Consider the following 22043-nt stretch of genomic DNA (forward strand, 5'->3'; position numbering starts at 1 on the left):
TCCCTTGTCACTCTCCTTTTTTCTCCCCCTCCCTCCCTTGTCACTCTCCTTTTTTCTCCCCCTCCCTCCCTTGTCACTCTCTTTTTTTCTCCCCCTCCCTCCCTTGTCACTCTCTTTTTTCTCCCCCTCCCTCCCTTGTCACTCTTTCTCCCCCTCCCTCCCTCCCTTGTCACTCTTTTTTCTCCCCTCCCTCCCTTGTCACTCTTTTTTCTCCCCCTCCCTCCCTTGTCACTCTTTTTTCTCCCCCTCCCTCCCTTGTCACTCTTTTTTCTCCCCCTCCCTGCCTTGTCATTTTCTGTAGTGTGGCCGAGCCCTGTATGATCTGTGGGTACCCGAATGTCTGAATTGCCCGAAATTAGTACAAAATTCATATTCGGACCGAGACGAATTGCACATGTCTATGAACTTTCCTGAGTTTTGCTACAGATAATTCAGTAAGATTTTCATGAGGGTTTTCTGTTGCTTTCAGGGGAAGACTATTAATGTTTTGACCCGGGGCTCAATTACAAATAATGGCCTTTTATCTGCTCGCTATTCACACATTTCATGCTATTAACATGCAATTTATGGATGTAGCAGACACAGACACTAATCTCAGTGACTCCATTACCACCAATGACCTCCACCTTGTGTTATGAATGTCATGAACACTGCCTCATGTCACCTGGCAGTCAGTTGTAAATACCTACAGGGACATCAAACGACAGTGGCAGCCTGGTTACCCCTGGATACTACAGCATCTCAGGAAATATTCTAGTGCAGTGGTTGCCAAACCAGTCCTGACGCCCCCGCTACCAGTACAAGATTAAGTGTTATCCTATTGTGTCTAAGATGTTTTAGAAAAGAAATAAAAAAAAAAAAAACACGTTACAAACAACTGGTTAATCTCTAACTCCTGGACAGGTAGCGGAGGCGTGAGGACTGGTTTGGAACCACTGTTCTAGTGGGGCAGTCCGGATTAATAGACCTCTGAGATGGCCATCCACCAGCCCATACACAAACCTAAATATTACATGGTTGCAACAGTCCTGGAAAAATTGCCTGCTGCCTCGCTCCACCAACGAACATCATAACACACTTCCGGCTCTTAATCTACAGAAGAATTGTGTGAGGCTGTAGTCCGCAACCCTTGTAAACTAATAAGCTTGAAGGCAATTGCCCCACTGCTCCCTGCCTGCCCTCCTTTGTTTGATAATCATGGAACCAGCTAGCACATTTATAACAAGTAGTATATTACAAGTACTGTATACCGTAACTTCTTCAGGGCCATTGACCCATTACAGTCAGCAAAACAAGGGGAATTTCATACAAAATGAAGGCCCATTAACAGTTTCCAACTGAAATGTTCAAATGTGGTAACAAAATAAAAAATAAATACATAAGTTTGTGTGTTTAATTTCCCCAAAAAACTGCTACTCTATTGCCACCTGTTGGTCAGCTGTATAAACAAATATACAGTACTGTGAAACATATCAGAACATTTCACCACTTCGCAGGGTTTTTAATATTACCACCTTTAGTTAAAATATCTGTCAAAAATAAATGCAGAATAAAATGCACACGGCTTTGTCCTAGAACGGAGTGCCTCTTTCTTGGTTCCTAACCTCTCATTGTTTCAAATGCTGTCCTTTGCAGCTGGCAATCAGTATAGAAAACAGAGAAGAAGAGAAATAAAACGGTTTCCTTTTCTCCTCTTTTGCAGTTTGTGCCCTGACCTTTTAATGACTGAACTGGATTGTAATGTCATTTCCTAAATGTTTTTTTTTTTTTTTTTAAATGAGTGCTACTTATATGCTCAGTACTCAACATTTTACCCAATCTTCTTTCATATTGCAAGGTTTTTTTTAAAAGCTCTTACTAAAGCACTAGTCCTCCCCCCTCCCCCCCATGCTCATCTGGTGGGGATACTTTAAATTTTAAGGTTAGACCTAGTGTCCCCTCCTCGGCCCTCACCCATGCTTGTGGATGGGGGCTCAAATATGTATAATAATGGTCGACTGTCCCCTCCCTGGTCTCCACTCATGCTGTCAAATGGGAACTCAAACAGTTATAAAATGGGAGGGAACCTAGTGTTACCTACCTTGGCCCCCATTCATGCTGGCAGGTGGGAGCCCTAATATGTATAATAATGGGGGGTCCCTTCCCTGCCCCCCACCCGTGCCAGTGGGTGGAGGCCCTAATAATTATAAAGTGCGGGGTCCTAGTGAAAGTAATATGTATAACATTACATCTCCACCCCTTACAATTTAATGCATCCCCCCATCCGATGCCAATTAAGATATAGGTGATTACTGTTTTATGAAATGGTGTCATTTTCTCAAAATTCATAAGCTATTGGCAGTGGCATACACACAACCCCTGGGGCCCGGGTGCAAAACTGATCCATGTGGCCCCACCACCACCCCATACAGACAGACACATAATATTGTAAAGCGCTACGGAATCTGTTGCCGCTATATACATGGCAATAATAATAATACACACCTGGGGTCCAGTGGCTCAGGTTGATGGGAGTCAGACTTCCCACTCTGACTCCCTCTCCTTCCTCCCGTGCGGCTCCCGGTGGTTGTTGGGAGGAGTGGCCAGTGCAGTCACTTCCTTCCAGCGTCTGACATCAGAGGGGGCCCTGTCGTGCTGTTACCAGGCCCACTCTTATGATATTTATTTCCATTGGGTGGCCCTAACAGCATGGGCCCTTTCACGTGCGGCCCCGGCAATTATACCGCGCAGCCGGGGCCCCAACACATGGCGTCGGGCCTGGTCGCAGCTGCGAACCCTGCGACCACGCTATGTACGCTACTGGCGTTTTGGGCAGTTCCAACTATCCTCATCACAATAGGTGAGTTTTATTTAATGTTGTGTTTTCCAGAGAAGTTACAGTTCCCCTTATTTGTAAATATTCCATGCTAAGTGTACAGCTATGTGGATCCAGTATGCAAAAGAGAAGGAAAGTTCACACAAATTGCAGAAGGTACAGAATAGGTTTATTTCACAAATTGATCTTTTACATAAAAAATATTTAATACATAAAAAATAGCATGCAATAACCGTGCATTGTTTTGTGTGATACATAAGTTTCATTAGTGCCAAGTTGATGTAATTAGTCACTTTAACCTTTACAACACATTGCAATAGTTTTTCTTGTCCATTGATCGTCATTAATGGCAGAGAGCATGAACCTTGCCACGTCTCCACGAGCCACAGTGTTTGTTATTGGGTAACCTTTTTCATCAGGAACAAAATAGCCTTCATGAGTGATTATTTCTTTTTCTGTAGAAAGAAGACGATGTATCATACAATCAGGACTGTAAGCTCACTGAGCAGGACCCTCAACCCCTCTGTTCCTGTGCATCCAGCTTTTCTGGTTACAATTACATGTCTGTTAATCCACCCATTGTACAGCGCTACAGAGTTTGTTGGTGCCTTATAAAATAAATTAATAATACATATTTTTACAGGCACTGTGAGAAAGTGTGCCCATATTACAGCTCTCAAACTACAAGGTTGACACCTCTAATTAACTAGCTTTCAATTTTTTTTGATAGTCTCTGGAAACAAAAGGGTACTTTAAATGTATTTAATAACATAATGCCTATGCATGTTTCGATAATGCCTAATCTCTCCCCTCCATGCGTGTAAAATTAGCAGGGTTATTCACTAAAAGAATTGTTGGTAAAACAAATGTAATTTCAAAATCAAGGCCAAAATAGAATAATCAGAACGCGTTTATAAATACTTACTGATCATTTTTTTATTGGTATGATAGGCCTTAGTAATGAACTATATACTCTGCAGTTCAACAGTTTGAAGTTATCCAGAACCTTTGACCTCAATACAAATTACAGAAATGTTTGCCTGGCTGAGAGTGCTAAAAGTTATAGTGCACAGCATCTCCATTGTGCTCCATTATACCTTGAGCTGTAATCATATACACAATTATAAACAGTGTTCTAATCAATATGGTTGTCTTTTGAATTAGGCCATCATTATTCTGACACCTGACATTTTAAACTTGAATTTCTTAAATGCCCACAATCTTTTCTGTTGCACTTTCTATACTGAAACATTAGATTACCAATGTTTAACACTCCTGGAACTTTCCCAAAATCATACATTAATTAAAAAGGATCAGTGTATATATAAAGCTGGTGGTCACTCTTGCTTACCCGTGGCAGTAATATTTTGGAGTCCAGGTGGCCGTACAACAGTCCAGTTGAGATCAGAGCATTCCTTTTCCAAGTATTGCTCCATCTCACGCATATTGTTAAGCACACTTCTAATGAGAGGTATAAGTACATTGCGCACAAAAAACGAAGAATTCTGAGCCGAGCTTGCTGTGAAAATAAACACAAACGTGTGAGTTATAGTTAATGGATATATACTACAGGATACAGAATATCAAGTTTCAAAAGTTGTTTGATTAGCACACATACATATACACTATTTAAAGCTTGCTATATTATTTTAAAACAAGACACGGAGGCTCATATTGCATAACCCTTTCTTTACTGTCCACCAATAGCAGCAAAGAATACAAACAGAATGAAAAAATAATGAACATACATTAACATAAGCCCCTCCCTGCTCAGGTCCCAGTATAATAGGCAGCACTTCCTTTCCACTTCCCTCTTTCTTTGCTGCTCCGACACAAAGATAAGAACAGGTCACTTTTGTCATATTATTTCCTATTGACATTTGTTTAATACTATCATTTTCTTATTGATTTTATTATTATTATTAATATTTATTATTCTAATTGCTATTGTACTATATAGCTTCTTTTCTTTATTTTATTTATTAGTTACTGGTATCATTTTTTTCTATATTACCATTATCTCTTGCTTATTCTGTTTTAATTAGAATTCCTTGTTGCATACTTATTTGCTTACTGTTTCCAGGGTCCAGACCTCCCCTGTCATGTTCAGTTGCTTATTGCCTCTGTTTACCTCTTATTCCTGCTAATTCTCTTTGTCCTTGAAACCTTCAGCGCCATTTTACGCACGTTTTTCTCCGGTTTTCGGCTGTGTGCGCATATGAATTAAGCCCACTCGTCTGATTCGTAGCACACACATACCGCTCACCATTCGGCAGATAGGGCTATTCGGCGGTTTGCCGCATTCGCTTATTTTTTGCGAACGGCCCATTCGATAGATTTTACGTTTTTTCCTATACTTACCTATTGTACCCACGAATTCGTCTCTTTTACCTGCCGAACGTTCGGTTTCTTCTATTACTACCAAACTTCACATTTTTTGCCGCGAATCTCGCAAGATTACTGGCGGCCATTTTCTGACTTCCTGTCTTCTTCCCTACCCTCTGTCAGAGAGTGCCACTGGTCTGGGCCCTGGTGAGTTTGTTTTTTGCTTTGTTGCTACCTGTTTGGGTGACTAACCCACACTATTCTTGACAGCTTATTGGGCTTAATTTACTGTTATCCCTAACACCCTACTGTATTATATCCTGCCTAAACCCAGACTAACTTCTGGTTCCCCTCCCTCTGGGGAGTCTGATACCCCACTCAGTAGGGGTGAAGCCCGTCACCTCGGGTAATTCACCTGCTCGCTCAGATAGAACTACCCACTCTGATGGGGCGCAGTTCTTAGCGCTACAGCGCTCTGTGACAGACGCCATTATGGCAGCCATGGGGTCCATGTCATCTACCCTCTCCCACACCATTTCTCAGGCCCTCCTGCCACGTCCTTTGGACGAGCACTACTCGGGCTCCACAACGCCTCTGTCGCGTCCACATGTGGACCCACAGGGAGAAATACCCAAGAAGGCTACCCATAAATCTAAACATCCCTCTGCCTCCAGAAACACCATGACTGACGTACCTACGGTCGCCCCAGAAAGCGTGTCACACCCACGCAAAAGAGCCTTTCCGCGCCAGGCAGAACGGGCGTGGCTATGGAAATGTGCCAGAGCACAGGTAGAGAGCGACTCCGACTCAGAAATCGGGTCAAGCGAGGAGTCTAAGATTGAGTCGGACAGCAACTCTGATGTGGATGCCGCTGATACGGGCTTTGACCTCCTTTCCTCTGCTTCGGCAGAGAAGTCCGGAGGCGAGCCAGGGACTAGGCACTGCGCAACTGCGGACTCCACCCTCGTGGATCCGTCAGGCGTTCCACTCTTCGACCCGGATGACTTACACCATCCGAGATTGGCAGAGTGGCTCCCGGCCAACCACGTTGCCACGTATCTGGAAAATTGGGTGCGACGCCCACTTAGCAAAGCGGCCTGCAACAAATTGAGGGCGGAGTGTCCAAGGCCTGTGGTGCCTAATAAAGTTTGTGACACTCCCAAGGTAGACCCCAAGATGATTACATTTCTTACAAAACTAGGCTGGAACCCCCGTAAGGGGCTTGAATCTGCCTTAAAATCCTGCCAGGATAAACACCTGGATATATTCGGCCCATTGGCAAAATTTGATTTGGCGGAAGACGCCAGAGCGGAGAACCGCATGGTTGACCATGAAGACCTACGTGGTTGGGTCCAGAGAGCAATCTGTATCGCCGGGAGCATTAACACCTCCCTCTCGATTGAACGGCGTAAATTTACGCCATTCTATTTAAGATAGAACCAAAACTGGCCAATCTCGCCCTCATGGAAGCCGGTAAGGACGCCCAAGGTCTTCTCTTCGGCTACTCCTTTATCAAAGATTTGGGGCATTTACTGCCCTGGATAAGGCACAAGCCTCTTGAAGGCGAGTTTTCCAGGGGCGGGTCTCCACCAGGGCCGGCAGATCCAGGAGCCGTCTGTCCGGCCGTAATTATTTCCAATCCCGTGGCACGGGACGAGGCTCTTTTCAACAGCGAACACAGTACCAGGAGACTAACACCCGTCCCTCCTTCTTCCCATCTCGCGGACGCCCGTGGTGATCCAGAGGCTTCCGAGGCCACTCCAGTTCCAGACGACCCTACGGTGAGTTACCTCATACCACATATTTCTTCTTCTGTTTGTGTAGGGGGAAGACTCCGACATTTTTTCCCAGCATCGTCACAAATCACATCAGACCCCTGGGTCCTGACCACTATTCAGGGTTTTTCACATAGAACTGATAGAACACCTTATACACACCCCCCCCCCCCCCCCCCCTCGACTGATCTGCTTTTCACTCCAGGATCGCAGATGGTTCGACGAGGAACTCTCCACCCTTCTTACCAAAGGGGCTAAAAAACGTGCGCCCCTCAACCCCGCATGGGTCATAAGCAACATTTTCCTAGTGGAAAAGAAAGGCGGTCAATTGAGACCCGTCATAAATCTGCGCCCCCTCAATGCCATAGTCCGGTACCGTCATTTCAAGATGGACGGTATTCACCTGTTACGGGATCTTCTCCTTCACGGAGACTGGCTAGTAAAGCTAGATCTCAAGGACGCGTACCTGACGGTACCGATTGCGTTGAGTTCCCGAGACCTCCTACGCTTTCATTGGCAACACGAGACTTGGCGGTTTACATGCCTACCTTTCGGCCTCTCCTCGGCACTGTGGTGCTTCACGAAGCTACTACGTCCGGTGATGGCATGGTTACGCAGTCGGGGAGTTAGTCTAATCGTATACCTAGATGACATCCTCCTCATGGCCCAAGATCGCTCCACTCTCCTTACCCACCTCCAACTGGCCATAAACCTCCTTTCCCGCTTGGGTTTCGTTATCAACTGGGAAAAGTCGTGCCTGACCCCCGCCACTCGCATGGAATTCCTAGGATTCCTCGTGGACTCGGGAGCGGCGACTCTGAGCCTGCCGAAATCCAAGATCCGTTCCATCCACAAAGAGCTACGCAGAGCCCTCAAAATCGGCCCCAGCTCACTTTGCGACAGCTTGCACGGCTAATCGGCCTCATCGATACAGGCGGTATTCCCGGGCCCGCTCCACTACCGAGCATTGCAACGCCTGAAGATTGCACACCTGAGAGCCGGTGCATCCTACGCAGACCTGGTGTCCCTGGACAGCGAAACGAAGGACGAACTGCGATGGTGGATTATCAACCTGACCGCATGGAACGGCAAAGCGATCTTCGGCTCCCTACCGGAGTTCATGATCGACTCAGATGCAAGCCTCCACGGCTGGGGGGCCCATTGCGAAGGAATTTCAACGGGCGGCCGTTGGTCGGTAGCCGAGTCCCGGCTACACATCAACGCGCTGGAACTCCTAGCGGGTTCCTTCACCATCCGCAGCTTCGAAGGACCGAGCCTTGACTTGCATCCGTCTCCGCACGGACAACGTCTCAGCGGTGAGGTATGTCAACCACCTGGGAGGTACGCAGTCGGCAGTGTTGGCCACCTTAGCGAAAGATTTTTGGGAATTCTGCCTAGAACGGAACCTGATGGTCCACGCGGAATACTTACCTGGTCTACACAACGTTCAGGCGGACTGGGGGTCACCTTATCTTTCAGACACCAGCTACTGGAAGTTGGACACGGAGGTGTTCTCCAGTTTATCATCTCTTTGGGGTCCCTTCACTATCGACCTCTTCGCTTCCCGACTCAACACCCAACTGTCTCGCTTCTTCAGCTGGAGGCCAGACCCGATGGCGGAGGCGGTGGACGCCTTCCTGCAAGAATGGAGCGGGGGCCCCCTATACGCTTTCCCCCGTTTTCCATGATCCCACGCTCGCTCCTGCAGACCTGCAGACACCGGGCGGAGTTGGTCATGGTGACCCCCTTCTGGGAAACGCAGTCATGGTTCCCTCAAATACTCGAGATGGCGATGGACTATCCCCGACTACTGCCGTCGTTCCACGACTTACTGCTGGATCCGATGGGACGAGGTCACCCACTCCGGCTGGACGACTCCCTCCCACTCCTGGCGTGGCGTATCTCCGGGGACCCTGGGAGATCCAAGGAGTTTTGGACGCAACTAGATGCCTGTTGGCGGAAGCATGGGCTCCCGGAACTAGACGGGCATATGGGTCAGCTTGGTGAGCTTGGGCTGGCTGGTGCCTGGCTAGGGACGAGGATCCCGTTTCGGCCCCTGTAACCACGGTCCTACAATTCCAGACTTCCCTCTTTGAGGCGGGGAAGGCTTACAGGACTATCAACCTCTATCGGTCGGCCATCTCTGCGATTCATCAAGGCTTTGACGGATGCCCTGCGGGACACCACCACTTAGTATGCTGACTCCTCAAAGGCTCTCGATTCTCCCGTCCACCCAGGCTTCGTTACTCCACGACCTGGGACGTCTCCGTTGTGTTGTCCTTCATCTCATCCTGGCCCGCTAACCCAGCACTCTCCTTGAAACAACTATCTGCCAAGTTGGTTTGCCTGCTCTGCCTTGTATCATGCAAGAGGGTCTCGGATGTCAGAGCTCTGGACTTCGACGCCTGGTCATACACCCCGGACGGGGTAACGTTCAACATCAGTCGACGGACGAAGACCTCTATCAAATCTGTGTCCTATCCAAGTTTCCCTACCCCTCCAGCATTGTGCCCAGTGGCTTGCCTACGCGAATACGAAAATCGCACCAAACTTCACCGTTCAGCTGTATCCCCACAACTATTCTTATCCTTTCGTCCTCCTTTCCGCCCAGTCTCTAGCACCACATTATCACGCTGGGTGAAATGGTTATTGGCCCAGGCGGGCATTGATACCGCGGTCATCGGCGCCCATTCGGTCCGGGGGGCCTCGGCCTCCTCGATGATGACTGCAGGTGCACGTCTGGAGGACCTTATGAAAACAGCCGACTGGTCTAGGGAGTCTACTTTCCGAGAATCTTACTTTCGCCCGGCCCCACATACTTTTGCTGCAGTAGTTGACCAGCTTTAAACGTGCAATATGAGCCTCCGTGTCTTGTTATAAAATTGCATGATTTTGCCATTACATGACGAAAAGTCATGATTTTATTAAAGACACGGAGGCGAGTATTGTCCCACCCACGTTCTATTACTAATGTTATATCATTTCCCTACCCTGTTTTCGAATGTTACCACGAGTTCACATCGAATATATGGTACGGTAAGTGGGGCCGTGTAGTATGGTAAGTGCATGTTGGTTACTTGCTAATCACCCTGTAGTGTGGGACTGTATATATGTGGGATTTTTCCTCAGTTTGAAACTTGACACTAGTTGCAATTATCGACTTTAACCTGTCGGCTCCTGTTCCTTTATGTTTTCACAGCCTGATCTGACAAGATGGCATGCTGTTATCGAGCTTGAGAGGACTCCCCCCGCTGATACTCTCTGGTCCTACAGTTCATTCGGTCGTACTTCCCTGTTGTTGAATTATCCTCTTCAGTTATAAGTTGTCTACTTATTGGACATTATTACCGTTCTTGGTTGGACATTGTCACTACGGTCACATCTTCAGTAAGACGGAAATGGAAGGGAAGTGCTGCCTATTATACTGGGACCTGAGCGGGGAGGGGCCTATGTTAATGTATGTTCATAATTTTTTCCATTCTGTTTATATTCTTTGCTGCTATTGGTGGACAGTAAAGAAAGGGTTATGCAATACTCGCCTCCGTGTCTTTAATAAAATCATGACTTTTCGTCATCTAATAGCAAAATCATGCAATTTAGCTACTATTCTATGGAGATTTTGTAATTCAAGGGACACTGTAGGCAACTAGACCACTTCAGCTCATTGAAGTGGCCTGGGTGCAATGTCCCATCACACATAACCCTGAGCATGCAATTATTGCAGTTTTTATAGACTGCAATAATTACCTGCTATGGTTAACTCCTCTTCTAGAGGCCGTCTACCACACTATCTGGTGTCCCCCACCTGTGGCGCAGAAGGGGTTAAAAACCCCTTCTGAGTCAAGTGCAGATGTCCCTGGCGCTAGCTCAGGCTCCGCTCCTCCGGATGTCAGCCGGCGGGGAAATCTAATGCCCATGCGTGATGATGGCCGCGCTTGCATTAGGGATTTCCCCATAGGAAAACAATATACAATGCTTTCCTATGGGGTTATGGGTAATGCTGGACATCCCCATGCATAGCGCAAGGACGTCCAGCGTCAGTTAGGTGACCAAAAGTCACACAGCGACCCTGGCAGACAGCCCTAGAGGTGGAGTTAACCTTAGCAGGTAATAATTGCAGTTTTTTTTATTAAAAGAACTCGAGTTCCCCCATCTGTTACACCTCACTGCAACACTTGCAATATAGAGACTGATGCTTGTATAAAAGTACAATACAGATACTTACTATCAGTATACCAAGAAGTCATTGTTACAATCCTATTCACTTCACTCTGGCGCATGGCTGCCACGATGGCCGCCATTGAGTCAGTGTATCCACTGATTGACGAAAACATTTTATATGGAAAGCCCAGACAGGAAAGGACAGCATCTTGACCTTTAAAGTGCTCAGCCAATGATTCTGATGAAAATACATTACACTCCACAACCTATGAATCAAGGAGGATAATTGTTAATCAACTAATTTACGCAAATGCGAAAAGACTATAAAGAAAAATATAAAAGTAATCTATATAAAAATATTGTGTTTATTTTTTTTTATGTACTGGTATATTATTTTACCTTCAGTTGATCATTTCTCTAGAAGATTGTCAGCTAATCTATATTTAATGGACACACGCTACTTCATGCTGGTGTGCAGCGCCATGGCCACCATCAGGAATTACAGGCTTTACACAGAGAAAATCTCCAGCTATATCTTTGGTGGGAATTATACCACCACCACCTACGCAATTGGGATTGAGCAAAAAAAAAAAAAAAAAAAAAGTTTTCTGTTTTTGCTCCTACTTTGTGAGTACCTTTTAGTTATTTGTATCTATGATTTTATATCAGTGAGCACTATTTGCTGTTTTATTCCTTTTTATATATCTCTACAACGGTGACCCACTGCTTTTTAGTTTGTAAGTGTGTTTTTATACTCCTTTCAGAGACTGTCAGAAGATACTGATACCGCCCCACCACCTGCTCCCTAGATCCAATTCCCTCACATCTCATCCGTACTCTGTCTTCTTCTCTTTCTCCACCTCTCACTAATATTCTCAATCTCTTTCTCTGCTCTGGTATATTTCCATCGCCCTTCAAACATGCAACTGTAACCCCAATTCTTAAGAAGCCCAATCTTGACTAACTCCCCATCCAACTATCGTCCTATCTTGCTACTGTCTTTTGCATCCAAGATCATTGAAATAATTGTGTATGTGAGATTGAAAGACTTCCTCGAGTCCAACTCTCTGCTAAACCCACTTCAGTCTGGTTTCTGCGCTAAGCACTCTGTGGAAACGGCACTGACCAAAGTATCCAATGATCTACTCGCTGCAAAATCTCGTGGTCACTACTCTATCCTAATTCTCCTTGACCTGTCTGCGGCTTTTGACACTGTTGATCATCAACAGCTTCTTCTCATCCTCCGCAATATCGGTCTACAAGATATTGCTCTCTCCTGGTGCTCCTCCTACCTCTCCCAGCGCTCTTTCAGTGTTTCTTTCTCTGCATCTTCTCCTCAACTCCTCTCTGTTGGTGTCCCCCAAGGTTCAGTCCATGGTCCCCTACTGTTCTCCATCTATACTGCCTCCCTTGGTAAACTCATTAGCTCCTTTGGCTTCCAATATCATTTCTATGCAGATGACACGCAAATCTACCTGTCCTCTCCTGATCTCCTATGCCTCATCCTTCTGTCAGTCCCTACATTGGCTTCCTATAAAATATAGAGCTCAATTTAAAATTCTGGTTCTTGCTTTCAAATCTCTACATAATGCTGCTCCCACCTATCTATCCTCCCTTATACACAAGTATGTCCCGTCTAGGCCCTTATGATCTGCTGAAGACTTACGTCTATCTTCTGTCCGTACTCCCACCACTGATGCTCGCCTTCAAGATTTCTCGAGGGCTGCACCATTCCTGTGGAACTCGCTTCCCTCCTCCGTTAGATGCTCACCCAGTCTCCACTCCTTCAAAAAATTGTTAAAAACCCACTTCTTCATAAAAGCGTATCAATTAAACTGTTAATAGCTCCTGACTGATTCCTCTTTTGCAACTGTCACCAGTCTAATACTATCCTTACCTTTTGTGTCATTTTACCCCACTCCCTCTAGCATGTAAGCTCATTGAGCAGGGTCCTCAACCCCTCTGTTCCTGTGTGTCCAACTTGTCTGGTTACAACTACATGTCTGTTCGTCCACCCATTGTAAAGCGCTGCGGAAATTGACGGCGCTCTATAAATATAATAATAATAATAATAATAATAATAATAATAATAATAATAATAATAATAATAATAATAATAATAATACTCTTGGGTTTTTTCTTTCCACATATCCACTGACCATCACTTGGAATTAAGACTATCCACCAGGCGCTGCTTCTCACCTTTAAACCGTACAGTGTTATAAAGTCTAGACTACCTGGACAGCATTTCAGAGCAGACTCCCTGTTTTTGCAAAAATATCCCGTAAGGTATAGAGTTAAATCCAAGGATCGCTAAATTCTGCTAGTAAGTAAAGTTTCATTAAGCAGAAGAGAAATGTATGTGCACATTTCATAGATAAGATATCCTCTTAGCAGACATAAGTCCTTTTGGTTTATATTATGTTTTAGCCTAGTGACAGGAGTGCAGCAAGAGAGGAACAAGAAACAGGAACTATCTGGACTCAAGATCTTGCAGTGCTTAACTTAATCACTGAATTTAAAGGAATTCTCCAAGCACCAATAACCAAGACAGTGCCTTAGTGAGTTGAGTGCAATAGAAGATTTTATTATGGATTTGTGCCTTGATTATTATATGGCTAGTCAAGAATTCCTGGGAAGAAGATCTGGATTGTTGGTCATTGGTTATAACAATAAGAAACCAAGGTAATGACTATATAGAAATATTTGAAGAACAGTCACTAGTTGCCCAATGAATAATCATAATAGGACTTCATTATTATCGTCCCTGTTTCAGCATGAAGGGTCTAAGACTTTAAACCTAAACAGACCTATATGGAACGGTTAGGGCTGAATAAGCACCACTACATGATTACACGTTGTCGTTAAGTATCAGACTGTCATGGTGACATATTGGGCCATAAGCAATTAAAGGGACAAGCGGGACACATGTGACAAGGTTATACAATTGTTCCAAACCTTTAAGTTGTCATGCTGAATGGTGATTTTGCTGACATTTCGTACAAGAGCAGTCACTGCATGACCCTGTTCCAAGGCTTGGTTTACCAAGTAAAGTCCCGTCTGGCCTGTAGCCCCAAGAATAGACAGCTTCATCTTGGGTTCTTAGCAAGTTAAACCACAAAGTCGAATGTGCCTGGTTTAAAAAAAAACTAAAAAAAAAAAAAACAACAACATAAGAATGAGATACAAGAATGAGATTAAATGAATTGTAGTAACTATAGCAAAAACAACAGTTCGGTATGTTAACGAGTATCAGTCTGTTCTTTGTACCAGCTATTAGTAAATACTGCACCTAGAAATCTGTGTTAGGATAATGAATCATTTATGATGAGGGCTGGAGCGCACTTGCTAGCATAAAAAGGACTTGTTTTATTTATGCCATCTATTCCCATGATACCCACCAGATGGGGTAGCACAGAGCTAAATGCTTTCTAATTTTTGTTAACATTTCAACCTGGAAACAGGACAGGATGCCCATCAATAAATAACCTACTGAGAGAAAGCATTAGAACAGCAAGAGGACACTGCCACAATATTTGCAATCCATGCAAAAAAAAAAAAAAAAAAGTGGGTTCTGAACCCCAGCTTAAGTGATTGATTTTCAGTGAAAGCCTTGTAAATTAGTGCAGATTCTACCAGTCTCTTTCTTGCATTCGTTTGAAATATATATTTTTAATCTCCATCAATGAGCCATTATAGCATTACAGTTATAATCGCAGATTGGATATTTATTGACATGTTAACAGCTGCCAATTAGCACTTAAAGGTCCACTAAGGTCACCTAGGCCTCTTCATCTTAAGAAAGTGATTGGGGGGGGGGGAGCCTGGCTTCCTAGCAGGGTGGACGTGCTACACGATAGCTCCTGCAAACCAGCCACTAAAACGGGGGATATACCCCGAATCACCGCACGCACACCGCTGGGAAGGTGACTACAGAGTGGGGAGACCCAGGACAACGTTTTGATACCACACATGTACCCGCAACTCACCGGGTCCCCACGATTCCAGCTTGAGGCCTCACTGCGATCGAGCCAGGGAGAAGCGGACGCTCTCCTGGTTGGTAACCTTGCAGATGACAACCCTCAGTACTCACCTCTAACCCCCCCCCTCTGGACCGGCAGGGGTCACCCCCGGTCCTCGCTGGGGCCGATCACCCCCACACCACGACCAGCACAGGAGACAAGACCTCAAGCGAGCCGAAGCAGCCCAGGCCCAAACAAGATGGCAGCACAGACACAGTCTATAAAGAACTGCACACTCAACAAGCCTCCCAAGTGCACAGGGGAGTTCTATGACAGACTGTGTGCCAGTCTGTGGACTAGGCTTCACACCCGGAGACATGTCTTCGAGAGGGCGATAAAAGTAGTAAAGGCATGGATCCGCCCGGCAACACGGCGCCAAATAGGCGGGAATACCCCCCGTACCTCCACAGCAGTCCCTCGACAGAGCAGAAACCAAAGACCTGCACGGTGGGCAATAGCGCCAGGTCCCAGAGGCGCCAGCACCCACACCCTCATGCTTTGGAAGGTGACTCACCAACAAGCACGACCTGCTCGCTCCTCAGCGGCTCCAACAACTCTCATCAAGCTGAGCGCTGCCCCACACGCGAGAACCCACAGAGCCGGCCACGACACTGACCGGGAGACAGTACGGCACCACGCCAGCTGGAAACACAGGCGGAGTTCCCCCCCACAGCCCAAAGGAGAGAAAGCGTGGACTATTGGGAGAGAGGTGCTACCAATGAGTCCCTCACAGCGGGACTTTGTGCTGACCTTTTGCAAACCCATCCACAATGACCACTTACCACGAACCGGCATAGGGTGAGAGAGACTGGCTCCCAGACGCATGACCCCCCTTAAACATACCCTCTCCTTCAGCGTAAAAACTCTCAACTGTTGAAATGTCTTGCCCCTAATTATAGCCTCAGCAAAGTTATCATCTGCCACAACTCATTCTATAATACCAGTTTAACCTGCTTGTTTATAGATGTTTCTCCCTAACATTGCCATAACTGCACAGTTCAAATGAAGTTATTCATGTACACAGCAAGCCCCAGTGGTCTTTCACTTTAAGTTTACATAGCTCTTGTCACAGCATTATGACATAGATATATAGCTTGACAGGAGTGAATTGTTTTACTTTAATAAGCATTATGGTGACCATAGCTCACGATTTATACATGCACCTACGAATGTGTGCCTAGACATTTAAATGTATTAACCATCATTGATATTACCTATATAAGCCTGCCTAGCTTAGATTATCAGTTTGTCAATGTATAGAAGCAATTTTAACTGCTGTATGATGTGTCTAAGCTTAAATACACATAGTGTAACTTTTAAATGTATTATTACATTAAGTTACTGCTAACTGCAACCGTGCTTATACAATATGACTACGAATTTAACCTGAAGCCACTATTTAAGCATTTGACTGCACCGATCTCTAATGACAGCTAATATAATCTGTTGATGTTCATACTATATGCTGTTAATCCCCTGTCATAATTCAATAAGCATGTTTATATTGCCTATACCGTAAACAAAAGTGTGCTACTACTTTAATGCCATGCCTGCGAATTACAGTGAAGATGCAGTACTTACCTAAGCTGTCGTGGCATCGACCGATATCCTTAGCTAGTTAGGCAATGTTTAATCATATCCAACCACTACTATATACGCTAGAACCACTGTATGTTTACTGTCTCAAGCTTGAAACCCCCATCGTGACCCACCGTAAAAGTCATACAAAGCTAGCCTGTATATAGCATGTTTAAAATCTTTAAAAGTGTTCCCAGTCTGTTATTTTTCTCATAACAAATGTGCTGTTTATTTCTGCCATGACAATGTATGCCATTGAAATGCCTGGAACTGCTGTTGTGGCGCTGCAGGTACCTCTGTTATGTAATCAAATGCACAAGAAAAATAAAATTAAAATTATAGAATTAAAAAAATAAAAAAAGAAAGAAAGTGATTTGGAAGCAGTGGGCCTTTAGTTTTAACCCTGCAGTGAAAAATGGTGCATTATTTTGGAAGTTGCAATGCTAACATTGCAGGGTTAAGTCCACTCTAGTCGCTGCCATACTGATAATTTATGCAACTAAAATGTAATTTAGAACAAAAACAATGCATTATATCTCTGCAGACTGATTTCTAAACATTTATTGCGGTTTAAAGAAACATTGCTGTGGAGCTCTGCTATATGCTCAGACACACCAACAATATTGATATCATAGAAAAGAGGGGTAGGGGGATAAGTGCCCAAAATAGGGACTCTACCTCTTAAATAAGGACACTTGGAATGTATGCTATGGAATAGCATTTCTTAAAAAAAGCCAATCAGCAGGATCTTCTGCTTAATTCTGGTATTCAAAAAACGCCAACATATTGTGCAGCGCTGTACAAATGGGAAAGAGACAATACAGCATAAACAGACCAATACGAAAAAGGTAGAGGGCCCTACCCATGAGTTTACAATCTAAAGGATGGACATAAATCTAGGAAAATGCGCATTTCTCTAAATTTTGTCATTCAGATTTCAATTTGCGGCCATTTGTAACAAAACCTATTTTTTTCTGTGGTTTACTGTAGTGCCAATATTAGGGAACTTCACATTTTTGGTCAAAGAAGGCAAACTGGAAAAAAATATTTAAGGTCTTAAACTTCAAATTGGATCTAGTTTCCCACATTTGTGAATAATCCTGTTTATGTCTTTCTATTTGACCATTTTCATACTAGCTGCCTGTACAGGAAGTGGGTGACGTGAGCTTTTTTTTTTTGCCAAAAACACAAACACATTAAATAGGAGGTCATTAGGTAACAATTGTGTGTTTAGAGCATGTCTGAAATTCTATCCTCTCTACTGAATCCAAACATTTCCTGTTTTGTTCTGTAGCTGACAGCAAACTACTACGTGGTTTAATCACTTGACCGTGTATTTAAAAACCTGCAAAATGTAGGCTAAAATAGCCAAATTTTAAATAAAAAAAATTATTAAGTCACAGCTTTGCCACATTAGCCTGAATGTTTTAATCTATTTAAATAGTGAATACATCCTTGAGATGTAAATAAGCGTTTTAACCCCTTAAGGACACATGACGTGTCTGACACGTCATGATTCCCTTTTATTCCAGAAGTTTGGTCCTTAAGGGGTTAAAGGTTATTTTCAACTTTTGCATCTGAATTTCTATAGACAATACTTAAATTGAAAGTTCAAAATAAATTTGAGAATTAGCCTTGCATTTTGCTCCGCTAAGGCAAATATGGAGCAAAGTTAATTACCCTTATATGTGCTAAAGAAACATGTCACTTAAAGTACTTGATATATTGTAATTTGGTAAAAATCTAGAGTGTGCCATTGTCATACCTGATACTACAAGCAGTTCATCTGTTTAGACTCTACCCCTTCCTATTATATAATGAAGACAAAAGCTCAGTGCAAAGGAGATTGGCTAAAACCTTGTGGAAGTGGCCTAAAAGTGGTCAAACTGCTTCTGAAATGGGGTGGAGTGATGACAGTCTTGATGTATATCCACTTAGTAAAGGTGGAGCTAAATCATCTTTCCCTTGTTAACATGCACATGCTAAAAACAAACATTTAAATAGTGGTATACAAATCAGGCAAAAATTAACACAAATAATAGTGTGGTTAAAGGGACATTTTCATACTACTGTAGTGGTTATGGTGCAAAATCCACGTGTGTTTAATAACCCAGTAAATCTCTTCCCACTGACATCATTTGGAGAATAAACCATCCAAGTATATGTAAGGTATAAGAATGCACAGCAACTCACACCATCCTAGCCAGCCTTCTCACTTGCAAGATTGTGCTATTATAGTGCATGCACATGCATTGTCCCTACCTGGTTCTGAGCACTGTGTTTTCATGGATGTGTGGAGTTTGGATGCCACAGATTCAATAGAATTATGCAAATGTGAGAAAAGATAACAGGAAGTTTGCATAGATGGCTTCCTTGCTTAAAGGCACACTATAGTGTCAGGAATGCAAACATGTATTCCAGACACTATAGTTTTAAAATCATCATTTAGGCCCCCGACCCCCCTGCTTACTTTAAAAAAGTGTTTTTGCTCACCTTTCTTTGAAGCGCCGCAACGGTCGTGTTGCATTTGGCTCCACCTTGCCTCCTTGGTTGAGATCATCAATCTTGAGGATCAATCTCAATCCAATGCTTTCCCATACGAAAACATTGGGGGGCAATTTTGCACGCTGCAATGTGCCAATCAGCATATTCCTCATAGAGATGCATTGAATCAGTGCATATCTATGGGGAGCATTCAACGAGTGACTGCCACTAGAGGTGTTAATAGGCAGTAATGTAAACACTAACTTTTTCTCCATGTGCCCAGGCCGATAGGGGAGATCCGATTTTCTTGCCATGGGCCCTCTCGGGCCGGTGAGGAGATCAGAGATCTCCCTCACCGGCTCAAAGGCCCTTCGATCGGGTAGAGAGAATGAGGCAGGAGGCATGGGGAGGGACCAGGGAAGCAGTTCTTCCCGTGAGCAGGCTGTGTGGAGCGTTGCTGCACGTTACCATGGCAATGCCCCACACAGCATAATGCGCGCGGGAAGATAGGAGACAGCCTGTAGCCAGACAAGTTGCAGGCTATACAGAACTCACCACCACCGGACCACCAGAGCTGACATTGATTTTATTAATGTAGAGTATTTAATTTATTTTTTAATGTGCTACCTGCACCCCTCAAACTTTGCAACACACACAGCACCCCACACACAGCCACAGCATCTCTCTCACACACACACAGCACCTCCCCCCCCCCCACACACACAGAACCCCCCCACAGCACGTGTGTTTAGCAGTCGGTGTGTGAATGTGTCAGCAGTCTGTGACTGTATTCAGCAGTCTGTGTGTATGTATATATTGCATATGTTGGAGGTAGTAATAAATATAAGCTTAATTTTATCTATAATTTGCATTTTTATTCCTGTGAAGCACGTTATGGGCCCCCGAGCAAAGCAGTGACTGCGGAGGCACGGCCCCAGTGCACCGCTTTGCCCGAGGGCCCATAACGTTGTTAAGATGGCACTGAGTAGAATTAGCTTATAGTGCCTGAAGTGTCCCTTTAAACATAAGTATATGCAAGATGTGTGTCAGCTGTGCCCACAAACACTATAATGCCTGAACAAATTGCATCATCTATGGATAATATAACAGCAGTCAATCTAGAAAGCATAATTAAAACCCAACAACCAATCACAAGGGGAGGTCGGGTGTATGCTGTCTAATGAGTTGGTACATACAAGCAGTGGTGATGTAAAATATAAATGTGTTATTAACATTGTTTAAAAACTGCTGAATCATTTTCCACAATGTTAAAACGACATACAGGCTTTAATGCATGTTAAATGTCAGAAACAGACATCTCTGCCGCAGCTGATATACAACAGTACTTCATTGCCGCCGACATTTGCTGCAAATTAATTTGAGATGAATGGTGGTTTTACAAATGCTTTAACTAAACATCCAAATATAGTGAACTAAAAACACAATTGCAAAACGTAGACAAAAAGTGCTGCTTTGGAAAACAATCTGCAACTCGGGTATAATCAATGCGTAGCTATTCTAGCCTTCATTTTGCAATTTAGTTTTGCAATTCAATACAATTCAGTGTTTAGTGAATAAACTACAAAGTGTCTAAAAAACAAACATTGTGAAAGTGACCATACCACAAGTTTCGTTCAGGGAGCCAACGGCGACATACAACATGCATAGCTGTAAAGTTAACATTCCATTTTTCAAATGGAAAACTCTACAAAACAACCAAAGGAAAAAAAAAAAGCCAGAAGGTAAAGGAAAAAAAACACATGTATTGCTGAATATGTGTGAGCACAGAAAACAGAAAAGCCAAGTTGACATATGTACGCTGAAATCTGACTCAACTTACCTGGAAAAGGTTGGGAGGAAGCCGAGTACTTCCTCGTGAACGGTGGTATCTAGGATATTTTACACTGTCCAAGTGAGGTAATCGTGCAGTAGGAGGGATTGTTACACAACTGCAGTAGGAGAGGTTGTATTCCAATGCTAGACTGTCAGCAACTGTACAGAAACACACCCAGCTCTCTATCTGCAGCTGTTAGTTACACTTCATGTGTCTAATCAATACATCAGGAAAATAGAAAGTGTTGCATTCAGATTTATTTCCTATGTACTATCTCTGTTCTAAAGTGAGAATTCAAAGTGAATTTCAAATTTACAATTAAAATAGCCAAACGGGAAAACTAAGATATGCTTTCACTTCTGCTTCACTGGACTTAAAGGGATACTGGCCAATAAAGGGTTAAAACCCTTTGTTTACTTACCTGATCCCAGCACTGATGTCCCTCGTGGTTTGGTGCTCTGCCTCCTCCGATGTCATCAGACGGGGGACCTAATGTGCATGCGCAATGATTGACTCAATGCTTTCCTATGGGGATTTAACTGAGACTGGATGTCTTCATGCAGAGTGTGAGGACATCCAGCGTCAGGCGACCAAAAGTCGCCAAGGAAGCAGGGAGTGCCTTTAGTGGCAGTCTGGTAGACAGCCACCAGAGCAGACATAGGGCTGCAATGCAACATTGCAGTTTCTCATGCTGTATAATGTTTTGCAGAGCTAAGGGGACTCTGACACTGCACCTAGACCACTCTAATGAACTGAAGTGGTCTGGGTGCCTGTAGTGTCCCTTCAAAGGAACACAGCAACAATAGCTATACAAACATGTATTCCTAAATCTGTAGTGTTCTAGTCCCTATTTAGAACCTGTTTTAGATTAAAGGGACACTATAGTCACCCAGACCATGTGGTGGAATCTCAGTAAAAATAAATTGACTAGGACAAGATTGCCACATGGTATGTGCACTTGCATATGTTGATGTATCGGTCGGTTGGTTACACATAGCTAAGATACAATCAACAGTGTACTGAGCAAGTGTAGGAATACAGGATATACG

The 22043-nt window shown here is 44.1% G+C and overlaps 1 protein-coding gene across 2 annotated transcripts; it reads right to left on the minus strand.

The window, feature by feature from the left end:
* Window positions 1-2962: 2962 nt before the first annotated feature.
* On the minus strand, window positions 2963-21116 carry LOC134565713 (uncharacterized protein YwnB-like). 2 transcript variants are annotated; one of them, XM_063425354.1, is made up of 5 exons: window positions 21001-21116; window positions 14035-14209; window positions 11141-11342; window positions 4167-4334; window positions 2963-3270 (listed from the first exon to the last, which is right to left on the minus strand). In XM_063425354.1, exons 2-5 carry the CDS (start codon window positions 14167-14169, stop codon window positions 3110-3112), a joined length of 666 nt encoding a protein of 221 aa, XP_063281424.1. In that variant the 5' UTR covers window positions 14170-14209; window positions 21001-21116; the 3' UTR covers window positions 2963-3109. The 2 variants fall into 2 exon arrangements, with proteins under 2 accessions (XP_063281424.1, XP_063281425.1); XM_063425355.1 differs by lacking the exon at window positions 21001-21116 and adding an exon at window positions 18442-18539.
* Between the last annotated feature and the right edge of the window lie 927 nt (window positions 21117-22043).

This window comes from Pelobates fuscus, chromosome 6, assembly GCF_036172605.1.
Source record: "Pelobates fuscus isolate aPelFus1 chromosome 6, aPelFus1.pri, whole genome shotgun sequence".
Lineage (NCBI taxonomy): Eukaryota > Metazoa > Chordata > Amphibia > Anura > Pelobatidae > Pelobates > Pelobates fuscus.

Coding starts and splice junctions, on each gene's coding strand:
- LOC134565713 (XM_063425354.1), bottom strand. CDS start 14,169: ATGAAGCTGTCTATTCTTGGGGCTACAGGCCAGACGGGACTTTACTTG. Junction 11,343..14,034: donor TTCAGCATGACAACTTAAAG/GTTTGGAACAAT, acceptor CTTGATTCATAG/GTTGTGGAGTGTAATGTATT. Junction 4,335..11,140: donor GACTTCTTGGTATACTGATA/GTAAGTATCTGT, acceptor TTATTTTCACAG/CAAGCTCGGCTCAGAATTCT.